Genomic DNA, 17,904 nt, shown 5'->3' with positions numbered 1-17,904 from the left:
CATATAAGTTCTTCATCCTTGACCTAGTTTTCAAAAACACTAGTTTATATGGATCGTACCGAAAATTATTTATTGGACATATTAGTGTATGTGCAATTAAAATTTGAAAATCAAAACGCATTTTCATTTATGCAAAAAATAAGTGAACCAGTGTTCCAAGCCTTGAATCGGGGATGAACTAGTCCACGTTTGAGAAAACCCAACATTGAATTTGAACTGAGCCAGTTAGCTAATCGGTCCAGTTCAGGTTCACGCCAATCTGAATCGACTTAACCTATGACTGCCCGTAACCGGCCAGCCTAGTTATGAGGATCGAGATCCTATTTTGGATCGTAGGGATTGGTAGGATCGAATTGGTGGAATCGGATCATAGGATCGTAAGATCCTACAATTCGGTATATTAGAGACAAATATGCTAGAATATGGTGAGAACTTCATGTTAAATATATTACACATATTAACTATGACTCATTTCATTAGCAAACGTTGATAGTTTTTCAATACTATAAGATTGAAGTAACATCCAACAAAATCTAGTAGGAAAAATATATATGTGAAATTACTTTGTGATTTCTTTTAACGATAGGATCGGATCGTAGGGTCGTAAGATAATAGAATCGTATTAAGAGATCCTGCCATGTGTTTACTGTGGTTGGGTGGCATCGAAAGATCCTACAAAATTAAGATCCTACGTAGGAACGGGATTGGTGAGGTCCTTCCTGATCGTAGAATCGTAAGATTGTAAGATCCGGGTCAGAATTTTAACAAAAATCGACCATGTCTGCTCATAGCTATGAGCCTATGACTTTTGAATTCTTCAATTAATATTAATAATTTTTTTCTATTTTTTTCCTAATAAGACCCACAAACCATGTCAAAAAAATTTATGTTGCCCTCTTCCGTTTTTTAGTGAACTTTTTAATACATAAAGTTTGTGGATTTTTTTATGGTTGAATTTTAAAATTCATGAAAATATTTTGTCGATGAATTATTTATGAAAAATATGTCTCCATTATTTAGGGATATTTTTTAAAGTTTTCGTTACCAATCCCAAAAATTGAGACTGTAGTGTCGCATATGAGTTCATTATAGTGGGAGATAACCTTTTTAATTTACAAAATGTTTAACAAAAATCAAAAAGTGGATAGAAAACAAAACACTGGGAATAGCTCTTTGGACAAAACTGGAAGAGCCTCTTAAATTAGTAACAAAATTCACAAAAATGTTAAGAGAATCCGATAAAGTTATATTTCTTCATCAATATGTCTTTCCACCTAGCCTTTGTTTTAAGAGATTCTTCTCGCCATTCTTAATGCTAGATTGCTAGTGATGAAAATATTATAATGTGTGTAAATAAATATGAATAATATTAAAAGCACCAAAATTGCTGACAAGGCTTATACAATCAATATCTTGCTTTATACGACGTAAAGGTGATTCCAGCTTGACTCTCAAAAAGGTACCAACACATTGCATGGCCATAATATAGATTTTGATTAACTTAAATATTCATGATCAATTGGTCAGACAAGCAATACAAATGTTTGACAATAATAAATTATAATTATAGAGACTCTTAATAATGAAATGATAACAATATATAATATGTTTGGTAGTGTTCATGCTTTAATCTCAAAAATAGCAGATGACTGTCCTACGACATTAAGACCTATAAAAGTACTCAAATGTGGATTGAAAACTTGGAAAGTGATAGACTTGTAGTAAAATTATGTCCAACATTAACTTGGAAAAATCTTATCAAAAAAATTAATTGGACAAATCTTATCAAAAACATTAATTGGACAAATCTTATAAATTTTTTTTGGAAAAACAGGTATTAGTTGAATGAAATGTGAAATGTGTACATGATTTATCCAGTTATATACAGTAAGTCGTGATCCTTCTTTTGCAGTGGTCCTTATGACTTAAGAATCAAGTCATATAAATCCCATGTATTTAAAAACTAGTAAGTGGTTTGGAATTGTCTCAAGTGGTTAAACTGTAACATAAATTCTTTTAGTAAGAGAAAACTTTTATTAAGTACTTCTTCTTTTTTTTAATTGATTGTTTTTTTCATTTTTAGGTGTTCTATTTACATGCAATATTTATTTTCTTGATTAAAATTTTTGGATAATTTGACCATTTTCTCCTTACTTTACCTACTCCACACGTAAAAAGCATGGGCAATGGGGTCAAATTTACTCTTTCTCTCTCTTCTTTTCCTTAATATTTGTGTAAAATAAGCTTTGTTGCAACTAAAACAAACATAGTTAGTATTACAAATTTATTTTAAAGAAGATCGTTAAGAAAAAAAATGTAAAATGTTATCTTAATTTATTTTCTTTACCCCTCTAATTGCGTATAAGTAAAAGATATAGAAATATGATATTTGGAATTTTTGCATAGACAAATCTAACAAAATCCCACTCGATTATGTTTTTTTTTCTTATATAATGATACGAGATAGTTTAACAAAATTAGTTGATTAATAGTACAAAACATAAAATGGTGCAATTAAAAAAAATTATAGAAGAAGTATTATCCTAACCCATACATGTCTCATGAATTTTTATTTGTTTTTCCAAAAAAGAAGTACTTTTCTAAACATAAACAACAACTATTGGATCATATTGGTTGAGTCTTGACAATTTTTCAAAGCACGTCATTTCATATTTAGAGCTTGTTAGGCAACAATTTTTGAAGTAGGTTTAGAATTTGAGCTCAAGCAAACTCTACTAATGGTGAGAAGTGTGTTTGAAATTTTGTTTTGAAAGATCTAAGAAATAGCTCTCGAGGTAGGAATAATGTGTGGATATACTCCCTCCGTTTCCTAAAGATCTTCCTTGTTACTGTTACTACAAATACCAATGGGAATAAATTTGTGTGGGGTGGGTAAAGTAGGAGAGAGAAAGGGGTTAAAATAAATAAAGAAATAAAAAGGGGTTAAAGTAGGAGAGAGAAAGGGACTAAAATTGAATTAATAATGTAATGGTGGACCATATGATAGAGACATGAAAAAAATTTCAAATAAGGAATAAAGTAAAAGAGGGAAGATCTTTTGGAAACGCACTTAAACGGAAAAAAGGAAGATCTTTAAGAAACGGAGTGAGTAATATATAGTTCATTTTTGTTACATATAAACCACCTGCTAGTTTTTCAATAATAATTGTTTTACAAGAAATTTTGAGAACCAACTTATAATATTTAACATCTCTAACAGCTAACACTTACGAACCGAGTAACTACGTATGCCGAACAACCTTTACATATATTCATATTTTATTAATACTACTTAGTAAATTAATTTTTTTTATATAAGCAACAATTATAAGACCAAATACAAGAATAACTTTCCTTTAGGGTCAATTTGGTTTGATGCCAAACATCTTTTATAAAAAGAATTTCCTTTGGTAAACACAAATGAGTATTAGTCTTCCTTTGTTTGATTTGATGGAAAAATAGTAAGCTAAGAAGGGAAAAATCGAAAAGTTGGGAAGGAGAGAGTGGAGGAAAATAGTGTTCCTTTAAAATTTAGAGGAAAATGTTTAAAAAAAAGATGAAAAACTTTTCTCCGCCGTAGTTTTCCTTTTTAAATCCCTTGTCCAACCTAACAATGAAAAATAGGAAAAATCATTTTCCTCCAAAACAAATGGATCGTTAATGAAATCATCCCTCCTTGCTATTTGCCGCCCGTATTTACCGTTCACCGCCCGCATGTATACGATATATTTTTTCTTTTTTTCCTCTCCTCAATTTCTTCTTCCTCCATAACCACCACCCCCACAATCCCACCCCTGGGCCCACCAGCAGCCCCATCCTTGATCCCCACCACCCCCACTAGCAGCACACCCTCACACTGCCTCTGCATCTCCACAAGTAGCACCCCCATCCCAACCCTGCATCCTCCTCGACCCAATAGCAATCCCCTCACCCCATGCCACTCCTATGGCCCCCCGATCCCAGCAACAACCCTCGCACAACCTCCCTTCTTCCTCTTTCTGTCTTCCTCCTTCCTTGCAATATCAATTTTTTAGGGTTGAATATGAAATCAAAAGAAAATTTCGGTTCTACCATGGTAGAAACAACCATTTTCTTCGATTCCACCTTGCTAGAACCGAAAAACATTTCGGTACCTTCATGGTGATCGATTTTTTTTTCCGATCCTACCATGATGGAACCAGAAAATACGGTCATTTCCAACATGATAGAATTGGAATTTTCTTTTGTTTTTTACTAAATGAAATCCTTTTTTTTTTTTTATATTTCTAATGTCCAAAAAGTAAAAGAAAAATACAAAATCTCTATTATATAAGGGAAGGGGAGCAATGGTGTCCTCTTTTGAAATGCCTATTTTGCCCCCTTTTTCTTTCTAAATTACAAAAGGAATGTCAAAATCAAAATCGACACTCAAAGAAAACTACCGAAAATTAATTATTACAACACTCACTCACAAATCATGTAAAAGAAGAAACTTTACAAATCACTTATACAATTGAGAAAATCACGTTAAAATCACTATTCTTAAGAACCATTCACAAATCACAATTAATGGTGGGTCATGATAAAAAATAGAGGTGTATTTATAGTGAAATCAGAATTTAGAAGTTAGACATGGAAAAAAATTATTTACTTTTTTTTATAGTGTTTCCTATCTATAATGAAACTTTTACATATATTTGGACCTATCTTTTTCTATTATATAATAGCGATTAATTATCAAGGTAAAAAGGTTTATGCAAAATATCATTCAAGAATTAAAGTACAACATATCTCTATTATATAAGGGAAGGGGGAGGTATAGTGTCCTTGAATGAAGAGACTATGCTACCCCCTTTCCATTCTAAATTACAAATTCACTTACAAATCAAAGGGGACTCCGAACAAAAATACCGAAAATATAATTATAACAGTCACTCACAAGTCAACTAAAATCATAAAATTTCATAATTTACGTTATGCAAATTACTAAAATGAGGAAACTTTACAAAAACTTAAAAATTCACTTACAAACTACAACCTATGAAAAAATTGACTTGAAATCAAAATGTCCACTTTCTTTACAATTTATGAAGTACTGTACGTAATTCAAAAATCAACTAAAAAATTATAATATTAGAAATCATAAATAAATTCAATAAAATTTCTATTTTGTTCATAGAATTTAACTTCGAAAAGTAAAAAAAAAAAAGAATGGTGAGAGACTTAAGTGACAAAAATTAAACCAATCAAATTTTGCAACTAAAAACAATTATACTTTGTATGTCTAATATTCAAATTTTGACTCTTATGCCGAAGAAAATCGAGTTTTTGTTTCGAAGAAAATTCAAGAACGCATCGCGTACAAAAACTTCTAGTATATATAAAATAGAGGACAATGTTTAATAAACACGGGTGCCATGAATAATAAACCCCTTGAAAAATTTATGTACATAGCCAAACTCTCAAAGGCAGTGGTGGGGGCAATCGTCTATATATAAGTATAAGTCTATAACGAGAGTGGACAAATAAAACCACATGCAACGCTCAGAAACACCCAAAAGCCTTTGTGCAGAATGCAAAGTTCGATCATAACACGGCAGCGGCGGTGAAACCAACGATTACACACTACAAATGACAACAAATTAGGTGAATTTTTGAAAGACCCACAAAGAAAAAAAAAAGGAGGAGAGAAAGAGATCTCTCATTCTCCTTCACCGCTTTCTGCCACCAAAAATATTTCACCAACATTTCTAAAAAAGCTGTAAGTTCTGGGTAAAAAAACTAAACTTTTGGCTTAGTACTTTCTCTTGGCTTAGTGAATGATTGTTTGACGATAAACCCAGGTTAAATTTTTGGCTTTTCTTTGATGGGTTTCTTTTAGTTTTGAAATCTATGTTAAGTAAGTAAGCAAAACTTCTGTCTTTTCTTTTGTCACTTTGTGTGATTTTTTCTTCATTCTTAGAGCTCAGACAAGTCCTGGGTTTTTTGGTTTTTGAATTTCTCTCTCTTCACATTTTCTGGGTATATATGTTAACAATCTGTTTGTTTTCATGTGGCCCGTGTTCTTCTGCACCTTTTCTTACTCTCCATGAGCTGTCTCCATTTCTGAGTTCAATACACAGATGGCAGAAATGCCCTTAAATCCATTGTATTTCAATTTTGCTTAGTCTCTTTCTTTCACCGGCTTCCACTTTCTATCACAAAGTCATTGCCTTTTTTTGCTCTAAAGACAATTTCTAATTTTGGGTAGTACCCAGTTGCTCACTGTAACTCATTGTTACATCCTCAATTGCAATGCTATTAATGGCGAAAACCGTGTTACCTGACGAGTTACTGGGTATTCCTATACTGGAACTGCTGTCAATCTGCATAAATTTAGTGTTACTGCTTGTATTTCTGTTAATGTTGTCAGTGAGGCAGTTTGTTACTTGTATTGGCCATATCAGGTTGATAAAGAATGATTCGCATCCGAATTCGATCCCAGCTCACAGGGGGTTAGATTATGAAGTTAGTGAAATTGTAGTGGGAAATTGGTACAAAGTGACTGTGCTGAGTTGCTTTTATATGCTGTTAGTGGAGGTAGTTTTGTTAGGATTTGATGGAGTAGGAGTCATTAGGGAGGCATCTCATGGAAATGTAGAGAGTTGGGTTTCTATATGTTGGCCTGCAGCTCAAGTTTTTGCTTGGTTTGTGATGTGCCTTCTGACACTTCATTGTAAATATAGGTCTTCAGAGAGATTTCCTTTGTTGTTGAGGGTTTGGTGGTTTGCATCATTTGTCATTTGTTTGTTGACCTTGTACTTTGATGGTAGAGCTTTGTTGGTAGAAGGATCAAAGAATTTGTCTTCTCATGTTGTGGGGAATTTTGCTGCTACCCCGGTCCTTGGGTTCCTTTGCTTTCTAGGAATTAGGGGTTCTAGTGGAATACAAATTTTAGGGAACCCTGATCTTCAAGAGCCTTTGCTCGAAGAAGAAGCAGGGTGTTTAAGGGTTACCTCTTATAGTGGGGCTGGGATTTTTAGCTTGGCAACTATCTCATGGTTGAACTCGCTTCTTTCTCTCGGTGCCAAGAGGCCACTTGACCTGAAAGACATTCCTCTTCTCGCTCCTAGAGACCGTTCCAAGGCTAACTACAAAATTTTGAACTTAAATTGGGAGAAATTGAAGTCTGAAAGTCCAAGGAAGCAGCCTTCATTAGCTTGGGCAATCCTCAAGTCGTTTTGGAGGGAGGCAGCTTGGAATGCTATCTTTGCTGGCTTGACTACGCTAGTTTCATATGTTGGTCCGTACATGGTTAGCTATTTTGTTGATTATTTAGGAGGGATAGAGACGTTTCCCCATGAGGGATATATTCTTGCTGGGATATTTTTTTCAGCTAAGTTGGTGGAAACATTTGCTACTCGTCAATGGTACATTGGGGTTGATATTTTAGGCATGCATGTGAGGTCCGCTCTAACTGCAATGGTGTATAGAAAGGGGCTCAAGCTGTCTAACTCTGCCCGGCAAAGTCATACTAGTGGAGAGATTGTGAACTACATGGCTGTTGATGTCCAACGAGTGGGGGATTATTCTTGGTATCTTCATGATATATGGATGCTACCCATGCAAATTATCCTTGCTTTGGCAATTCTCTACAAGAATGTAGGAATTGCATCTTTAGCAACACTAGTAGCCACGATCGTGTCCATTGTTGTTACGGTGCCAATAGCAAAATGGCAAGAAGAATATCAGGACAAGTTAATGGCTGCAAAGGATGAAAGAATGAGGACCACCTCAGAGTCTTTAAAGAATATGAGGATTTTGAAGTTGCATGCTTGGGAGGACAAGTACAGAAACAAACTTATGGATATGAGGAATGTTGAGTTCAAGTGGCTACGGAAAGCACTATATTCTCAAGCTTTCATCACATTTATCTTTTGGGGCTCTCCCATATTTGTGGCGGTAGTCACTTTTGCTACTTCCATATTGTTGGGTGGTGAGCTGACTGCAGGAAGTGTTCTTTCTGCTCTTGCCACTTTCAGGATTCTCCAAGAACCACTTAGAAATTTCCCAGATCTGGTGTCAATGATGGCTCAGACAAAAGTCTCCCTTGATCGTCTTTCTACATATCTCCTGGAAGAAGAACTTCAGGGCGATGCAACCACGGTAATACCTAGGGGAACTTCAGAAACTGCCATTGAAATTAAGGATGGAAAATTCTGCTGGGATCCTTCTTCTACAAGACCAACTTTGTCAGGGATTGAAACGAAAGTTGAAAAAGGGATGCTTGTGGCTGTTTGTGGAATTGTTGGCTCAGGCAAATCAAGCTTTCTCTCTTGTATTCTCGGGGAAATACCCAAGACCTTTGGTGAAGTGAGTCAACTATTTGACCATGACATCAATTGTTTTATCTATTTTTTTTTCTAGATGCTTTTAGTTTCTTATTTGTGAAAGCAATGACTCTTCTTTGACTGTACTTATATGGTTGTTTCCCAGGTCAAAATATGTGGTTCTGCAGCTTATGTATCTCAATCAGCATGGATACAGTCTGGAACAATTGAAGAAAATATTCTTTTTGGTAGTCCTATGGATAAGCCAAAGTACAAGAGTGTTATTAATTCTTGTGCATTGAAAAAGGATCTAGAAAATCTTTCACATGGAGATCAAACCATCATCGGGGACAGAGGCATAAACCTTAGTGGTGGCCAGAAACAGAGGGTGCAGCTTGCCAGGGCCCTGTATCAGGATGCGGATATATATTTGCTTGATGATCCCTTCAGTGCTGTAGATGCTCAGACTGCATCTTTCTTGTACAAGGTTGTGTATACCTTGGAGTATTTTTTCTTTGAACTTATAGTGAAGAAGTTTTCTGAATCTTTTTCTTAATCTCATGGCAGGAATTCGTTCTGACAGCTCTTGCTTCAAAGACTGTCATTTTTGTGACACATCAAGTTGAATTTTTACCCGCTGCTGACTTGATACTGGTATGAAAATCCTTTAGGTTTTATTTATCTATTGCTTTCTTATCGCCGATGATCTATACTTCTTCAGAATGTTGGTTTTTGGTGCACGAGTACTCTCATGAAAAGTATGTTTTTCATTTCCGAAACTTCTTGGAAATTCTGCATCCAAGGGAACTCGCGGGAAGCATTTTCTTTTAAAGACCGACAAGTATACACTTTATCGCCCTTCAGGATCTTTGGAGTCACAAAATGGATTTCTCTATATAAATCTCTTTGAATCACTATATAAAGCAATGTTAGATTTCTAAGTAAAATTCTGATTTATTGCTTTAGTATTTATGTTTTGGCATTTTCTATGAGTATGAAAATTGTATTTCCACATTACTCCATTTCTATATTTCCCATTTCCATGTCATATAGGTTTTGCTTTTAGATATGAACTCTTTTAATATTGCTTTCACTGTGATTTACTTTTGACAACTTTTGACATTCATAATTGCTACAGTTCTTATTTTTTGGCGGAAGGACAGTAGTTGTCACCTGAAAGATATTGAGTTCTTTGGAGTGTTTGGAAGATATAACTTTTAGTTCCAAGCTTGTGGTGCCTCTTCTGCTAGTTAAACACTATACATCTTTCTTGTTGCATGAAGTTTTACAGCTGAGTCTAAGTGGATGTCACTCAAGGAGAGATTTAATGGATGTCACTCAAGGAGAGATTTAATGCATGTCATTCAGAGAAAGATTTAATCTGACTTATGTCAATTAACCTTACAATTTATGTAGCATGGGTACTTCTACTAGGTCACGTACTTGTAATACAATACGTATCTTGTATGGGTACGTGTACTCATTCCTAAAATTTTAAATTCTCGTTGTTTTTCCGTCCCCGTAAACGAATCCGAACCCATACTCGTCTCTGTGCAACCTAGCTTACAAGAACTATTAAGTGAAATACTTCGTCTTGACATATGTTTCTTGCTATGCACCCAAAGGAAAATTTCTTGTTCGACAAGGCAAGGTATTGGATTATGGTCAGTGGGATCTTTTGGTTTCCTTGTTGAACTTGTGTCTACCTCCCAAACATTTAGGATAGGGATTGCCATAGGCCATTACAACTAGCTTAAGTGTAAACTTATCCGAGGCTTTTCGGGTTTGGATATATGATGTTTTTCCCTCTCCAAGAATCTATATGGGCAAAGTGTTGAACCTGCCTGCCTACCTAGGCGCTCCTCATCCTCAGGAGGGATGCATGCAAATCCATTGAGGCTTTTTATTTTTGCTTGTACTGTGACGACAGTGTTAAGGCTTGAATGATTAGTGGTCTGCAGAGATACCTTATTATCATGGCAGCTCTGAACTATTCTTTTGTAGGCTTCATCAATGGTCAAATGCTTCCTTATTCTATTTTTATCTTCGCAAGTTGGTCTCTTGATGCACTTCCCATAATTATCATTTATGAGAGGTTTTTGCAATATCTTAGCTCTAGAAGGGATAAAAATAGAAAATAAGGTTGTGTGCTTTACTTAAACATGATATAGTCTCATAACTTAATATCTACAGGTACTTAGAGAAGGCAAAATTGTACAGGCAGGGAGATACGATGATCTTTTGCAGTCTGGCACAGATTTTAACGCCCTAGTATTTGCTCACCATGAGGCAATTGAAGCAATGGACATATTTCATCACTCATCTGAAGATTCGGACGAGGAATCTAGCCCACAGAACGACTTTGATGACATTGATCATGAAAATAGTAGCTGTAAAGGTAGTTTAGTGAAGGAAGTACAGGCTAGTATATCTTCTCCTGACCGAAAAGCAATTAAAGAGAAAAAGAAGGCAAAACGAGCTAGGAAAAAGCAGCTAGTTCAAGATGAGGAAAGAGAAAGAGGTAGAGTCAGTATGAAGGTGTATCTGTCATATATGGCAGCAGCTTATAAAGGATTGCTGATTCCGCTCATCATCCTTGCACAAACATTATTTCAAGTTTTGCAAATAGCTAGCAGTTGGTGGATGGCCTGGGCAAACCCACAAACAGAAGGGGACAGTCCTAAGACAAGTAGTTTGACCCTTCTTCTTGTTTACATGGCGCTCGCATTTGGCAGCTCTTGCTTTGTGTTTGTCAGGGCACTTTTAGTGGCAACCTTTGGGCTGGAAGCTGCTCAAAAGTTGTTTATAAAGATGCTTTTGTGTATATTTCGAGCACCTATGTCCTTCTTTGACTCTACTCCCGCTGGACGGATACTTAATCGTGTAAGTTTCTGCCAGTGCCTGAAATCCCACCCGCAATTTCATTCCTTTCTCATTTACTTGGTCTGTTTCCTTCTGCTACCTTTAAATAAATATTGATTCTTCTTGTTGCAATTTGTCTCACATATTTTCTTCTACCCATCAGGTTTCTGTTGATCAAAGTGTTGTAGATTTGGATATTCCTTTCAGACTTGGTGGATTTGCTTCAACAACAATCCAACTTCTTGGTATAGTTGGTGTAATGATGAAAGTGACCTGGCAAGTGTTACTTCTTGTTGTTCCAATGGCTATTATTTGCTTATGGTTGCAGGTAATGCATTGTATCTCGATTACTTGAGAAATATATATTTCAAGCTCTCCGGAATCTCCTTGAGACCATAATCATATGCCTTTCTCATCTTGTGTTTTTGTGGGCACAATAGTGTTAGTGGAGGTCATTTAAGTGAAATAACTATATTTGGTATGGGGTGGCTGGGGGTGGAGGATTTAGGAGCGAAAAGTGGATGTCTGAGGACACTTCATGAATTGCCTAGTCTAAGAAATTACTTAGAGAATCTATATATGTATAAGATCCAAGATAAAGTGGATCTGATGCATAGATGACTTTATTGATCTCCCTATTCATGCATGAAGCTACTTACAGAGTAGTCCAATATAAACCGCATCTGATGCATAGATGACTTTGTTGATCTCCCTATTCGTGCAAGAAAATAGATCTTTTCTTCAAGTGGAAGTTTGACTTTATGACTCACAAATGTTGTGAATCATAATCTTATTTGGAGGATTTTCTTTATGCATCTTATTCTGGACTTTTATGTGGTACCATCAAGTTGTTTTGGAGTATATGTACTTATAATATGTCTAACTGCAGAAATACTACATGGCTTCATCACGGGAATTGGTTCGCATAGTAAGCATCCAGAAATCTCCGATCATCCACCTATTTGGTGAGTCAATTGCTGGAGCTGCCACCATAAGAGGATTTGGCCAAGAAAAGCGGTTTATGAAGAGGAATCTTTATCTTCTTGATTGTTTTGCCCGGCCATTTTTCTGCAGCATTTCTGCCATCGAGTGGCTCTGCCTGCGCATGGAGCTGCTATCCACATTTGTCTTTGCTTTCTGCATGGTTCTGCTTGTGAGCTTCCCGAAAGGAACTATTGATCCAAGTATGTACGATCTTTTTCACATTTCAAAACAAGGGCTGGCAAGAATGCTTAAATTCCAAATTGTATATGCTGATGAGATTTCAATCTGAATTGGAATCCAGAACAAATTCAACAAGTATAAAACATTTATGAACCCTAATGAAGTAGTTTTTGAAGAAGAAAAGTGATACTGTATTTGTAAGTTAAATTATATCAATGTGGTATATTAAACAAAAGTATCTTTCCTCCACGCATTTTAGCAGTAATTAATAGTTTTTTGTTTTTGGCAAGTTCTGAACTTACGAGTTGCGACAGTCCACCATTTGCAAAACAAATCAAATGTGATATTTTTAGTAGTTCTAGTGGTATTTGTCATGTACATATATTTTAAATTCATCCATTTCTTTAATGTTCTAGTGGTTAGGGTCTTAAGAATGTCAAGGTAATAGTGGATGAGGAGTTAGGCCACCTTTATAATGGAATTTTAATATGCAAGTTTTAATGATGTGGCTGAAACTAGTAGCAATTTGAATTGCCCCTGCAAAATCAGTCACAGAACTTCTATTAACAAAACTTGGAGAGCAAGTGATGGCTTATTTATAAGCTAAAATAAACTCTAGAAATCAGAAGCTAGCTACATCATATGCCAAGCAACGTTGGGGAAATAGCATAGTTTACGACTTCCATAATGGCCATTATAACTTGGAAAAGATGGAGAAACCACCATTTGGGCCATGGTTCATTGATATATGATCTCAGACTTAAACCATTTACTTAGTTGGCATAATATCTACGATGCTAATATGTGTCCTTTTGTTTTATAGGTATGGCAGGCCTTGCTGTGACTTATGGCTTAAATTTGAATGCACGTTTGTCCCGTTGGATACTTAGCTTTTGCAAGCTTGAAAATAAAATTATTTCCATTGAAAGGATTAATCAATATTCTGAAATCCCAAGTGAAGCTCCACCAATTATTGAGAATTGTCGTCCTCCAGCTGCATGGCCAGAAACTGGGACTGTGGAGCTGATAGATCTGAAGGTGTGCAGTTGTTTTCTACCCATGCTTGTCAAACGGCAAAAGCTGTTGGCTTGTTGCTATTACACATTATGTTTTTTTATCTGCTATTACTATGAGTTGCTCCCACCCTGAAAGAAAAATCACTCATCCTTCACTTTCTTCCTGTTTTGCGGGGCTGTTGGGTTTATATAAGGGGGAGACCCGGGGGGGGGGGGGGGGTTGTGTGTGAAGGAAGGTTCCATCACCTTATTTGCTTTGAATTCTTTTGAGGTGTTTACCAGTTTTTCGTTTTAGATAAAGATTTTGGTGGATTGTCTTGGCAGATTCAAAAGAAGACTGGTGATATAAGCTTGATCTTAGCCAAGCGTCTGAACTATATACTAAATATCGTGTGTAGGATTGTGCTACTAGTTGCTATACTAATTGACACTACTTTTAGTGGTCATAATTGTAGAACGATTTGTATTGTGCGATTACAATCAACCTTTTATTGCTAAAGAACCTTGTTAACTGATGACCGCCTGACTATTGTCAGTGAGGTATATATTCCAGAACACCAAGATACTAGTACTCAGCATTAAATGACGCTCTTTGGCCGAAGTTCCTCGTTACCTTTCGTCTGTTTCAGGGCAGCGTATTAGCGTGAGCTTGATGTACATTTTTGCTTCATTTTTCTGTTGTGGTGGATATCTTTTTGCTGTAGTGACCCACAGTGGATGTAATCTTGTGAAATCCATTTTGAAGAAAGACAGTTTACAGGCAATCATTAAAACCTAAAAGCATGTAATGAAGCAGTGCATATTGATATGCAAAGGTCAATGCTTATTAATGCACCATGGTGAATGTTTTAACGTCTATAGCACTCAGAGAGGATAGTACATCGAATGAGGAAATGAAGGTGGCTACTTTTATAGTTTCATGCTCTTTTAACATGTCTGGGAGACTATGACCCATAACCCATAATAAATATTGCTTCTCATGATTGCTTATTAATTGATTTACGTTTGGGAAAAATTGGCCTCAACACCCCCAACTATGATTTGGATGCACATAGCACTACAAACTTTGGCTAGTAGAACTATTGGACTTGGTGCAAAGCGTATCATTAATGATACAGGAGGTACATTTTTTTGGCCGGGGTTGGGAAGTCTTGATTATTTTTAAGGTGAGATTAGTGTCAAGACTTGTCAAGGTAAGAATGTCTGTTCTTTATTTTCTCCCTTTGAGGCTGTTATTTTCTTTTCCTTTTTATTTTAATCCTCAGGGGTTGGAAAGGGAGTGTGGTTAGGGAATGAGGTCGGTGGACTAGGATTCTTGTGTGAAGGAGGTAAAGTGGTAAATGAGGATAGCCTATATGAGTTCGAATTTGCTGACTTCTGTTCTGACAGGTGCGATATAAAGAGAACCTTCCTCTCGTGCTTCATGATCTGACTTGTACATTTCCTGGTGGGAAGAAAATTGGCATTGTTGGACGCACTGGCAGTGGGAAGTCAACAATGATTCAAGCACTATTTAGAATGGTTGAACCTGTAGCTGGAAGGATTATTATCGACAACATTGACATTAGCACAATAGGGCTTCATGATCTCCGAAGTCGTTTGAGTATCATTCCACAAGACCCATCCTTATTTGAAGGAACCATAAGGAGCAATTTAGATCCTCTTGAAGAACATTCTGATCCCGAAATTTGGCAGGTTATTTTCTGGACTTCTCCCCCCCCCCCCCTCTTTTCTTTTACCTTTCTCTATTGGCCACTTGGCCTTGTAGACGATGAAGTCTTTTGTTTGGGTTCCAGTACTTATAATGCTGAGGTGACTTTTTCTAAGCATATTGTAGATTACTCTTTGATCAGACGAGAACAAATATTCAACTTATCATATGCATTAGTCTATAAATTGTGTAAACTTTGCATCGTAAACGTAATAGCATCTGCTAGTAATAGGTTATTTAACTTCTATTCTTGTTTGTATATTATGTTCTTCTATATACTTTACCAGGCCGCAGTTTAATTTCATTTATAGGTCCATAATAAAATGCTTTCTATATAGCTGTATATTGTGAACCAATATATGAGCAATCGGAAATTGCTTACTTTCTTTTGTCGCCTGTATTTGTGTGCTATACTAATTTGCTCGCATCTTACTTTGGTTTAGGCGCTTGATAAATCGCAGCTTGGAGCCCTTATTCGCATGAGAGGCGAAATGCTTGATTCACCAGGTCTGTAATATATGTGAAAATGACAATTGTCTGTGCTGGGTTATTTTATACTAGTGTTGGTTCATTTTGATAAAAACTATATTTAATTTTCTCATGTAGTTCTTGAAAATGGAGAAAATTGGAGTGTGGGACAACGACAACTTGTTTCTTTGGGCCGCGCTTTGCTTAAGCAGGCAAGAATACTTGTCCTTGATGAAGCGACTGCTTCTGTTGATACAGCGACAGATAATCTTATCCAGAAGATAATAAGATCAGAGTTCTTGGACTGCACAGTTGTTACCATAGCACATAGAATACCTACTGTCATGGATAGTGATTTTGTGTTGGTCCTCAGTGACGGTGAGTCTGTCGATCTCTTGTGTGCAATTACGATTTCTTTGGATCTTTCTTTCTTATTGTTGTTCTTCTTGCTTGGCTTGCGAAGACTATTAGAGGATTCCATGAATAAGGGCATATGTTGTGATCTATTGGGTACTCGAATCAAGTTTTTCCAGCAATCCCCCTCTTCCAAACAAAAACTTGTGCTTAAAAAACTTTCTGCTTGAATGTTTTGTAAGTATTGTGAACTTATATTCAATTTCATATAGTCGGGATAAACTTGTAATCACCTTTTTTGCTCATTAAAAAAAGTTGTGGTATGATGTGATTGAGCAGCTTTGGTACTCGTCTGCTTGATACCTGATGATCTTCTAAGTGTTACTGAATGGGCAACATAATTTCAGCTTAGATGATAAGTTGTTTAGTTATCAGTTGTTATTTTATTGAAAAGGTAGATGTGAATATGTGATAGCATTTAGTAGGTAGTGGTAGTATTATTATCATTTTATTTGGTGGAGAGAGAGTGTGGGCCAATTGTTAGAGTTAGTAGGAGTGATATTATTTATTTGGAGGAGAGACAGTATGGGGCAATGGTTAAAAAGTAGAGAGATTAAAACAATAGTGGATCATATCCAAAAATAGGAGTGTAAAGAATATCATGGAATGGATGAAAAATGAAAGTGTAAAGAGTATTTTTGGACAGACGGAGTAGAAACTAAAGAATATGAAAGAAGATGTAATATATACGTGTAGATGAAAGGATGTACTAGAGGCTCATCTCACTGTCTCCTCAAAATCTTTGCAGGTCGAGTGGCAGAGTTTGACAGTCCTGCAAGGTTGATGGATAACAAGTCATCAATGTTTTCAATGTTGGTGGGAGAATATACATCAAGGTCAAGCGGTTTGTCTTAATTTTTGCGAGTTCAAGCAGACTTTAGGCCATGATGGAACCTTCTGTTTCAGGCCACCCTGAAAGCCACTGATCGTTGCTGCACATATCGAGTTGCCTCCCTCGACCAACGGACAGTTGAGAGAGGATGTCCGAAGTCCATGATGCTAAATCCCATTCGGTTTTCAAGCACAAGATTGATGGAAGATGGGTTTGATCAGGGCTCGGTGATAATAACAAATCTGAAGCAAGAGAGGCAAATGAAGAATAAACGATGCAGATTACATGAAATCCTCACCAATGTCGAAGAAGAGACTGCTGGTTTGATCCTTGTATATATTCTTTTTGCAGAAATGTATAGAGCCTCAAAACAGTCTGTTATTGCTGATCCCACTTTCCCACTTCCTTATAAACAATCAAATGTGATGATTTTGTAGAGAATAGCTTTTCCTAATGATACATTCCTTTTGTATTATGGTATTTCATCTTATTGCTGTTTTTGCAGTTTTTGCTTTTATTGGATGACAAAATTCTGATCAAGCTTTTGGATTTTAGCTCTTTCGAAGAGTAAGATGCTGAGGCTTCGTGACTTGTGGCTTTTGCCCACATCTGAAAACTAAAGGCGTCGTATGGGAATTGGGATGATGTTTGGAGTAACTAAATTTTATGGTTACTAGTATTTGGTATATTGAGTTTCTATAGTCAATACTAGTACCATAGAGGATCTCATATGATGTCTGTTGTGTTGCTGAATGGAAGGTGGTATTGTACAAATGATAATCATTTAGCCTAGTCTTTAGGCTCCTCATGGCACATGCATCCGAGGTAGGTCTCTAGGCATCTGCTAAGCACTTCACTCTGCTCATCAGTTTGGAGATGGTAGGCAGTGGAGAGGTGGTGTTGCACTCCTTGGATTGTCATCAAATTTCCAGAACTGGCTCAAAAATATCTTGTCTCTTTCAGAAATGATATTAGGGAAACCATGGAGCTTAAAGACATTGTCTAAGTAGGCTTGAGATACTTTGACAAATCAAATGGGTGAGAGAGGGTAATAAAATGACCATATTTGCTGAGTCTATCAACAACCACCAAAATAACTTTCTTTCTCATAGACTTAGGAAGCCCTTCAATGAAAATCATGGTGACTTC

At 36.2% G+C, this 17,904-nt stretch overlaps 1 protein-coding gene across 1 annotated transcript; it reads left to right on the top strand.

Moving 5' to 3' along the window:
• Window positions 1-5,497: 5,497 nt before the first annotated feature.
• On the top strand, window positions 5,498-17,295 carry LOC104899303 (ABC transporter C family member 5). Its single transcript, XM_010686469.4, has 11 exons — window positions 5,498-8,331; window positions 8,455-8,775; window positions 8,856-8,942; window positions 10,482-11,171; window positions 11,314-11,478; window positions 12,040-12,334; window positions 13,138-13,352; window positions 14,720-15,025; window positions 15,485-15,548; window positions 15,648-15,887; window positions 16,672-17,295. Exons 1-11 carry the CDS (start codon window positions 6,274-6,276, stop codon window positions 16,776-16,778), a joined length of 4,548 nt encoding a protein of 1,515 aa, XP_010684771.2. The 5' UTR covers window positions 5,498-6,273; the 3' UTR covers window positions 16,779-17,295.
• Window positions 17,296-17,904: the final 609 nt, after the last annotated feature.

The sequence above is a fragment of the Beta vulgaris genome, chromosome 7, assembly GCF_026745355.1.
Source record: "Beta vulgaris subsp. vulgaris cultivar EL10 chromosome 7, EL10.2, whole genome shotgun sequence".
In the NCBI taxonomy this organism is placed as follows: Eukaryota; Viridiplantae; Streptophyta; class Magnoliopsida; order Caryophyllales; family Amaranthaceae; genus Beta; species Beta vulgaris.
The sequence above is the reverse complement of the archived record's forward strand: the minus strand, read 5'-3'. Positions and strand labels throughout refer to the sequence as shown.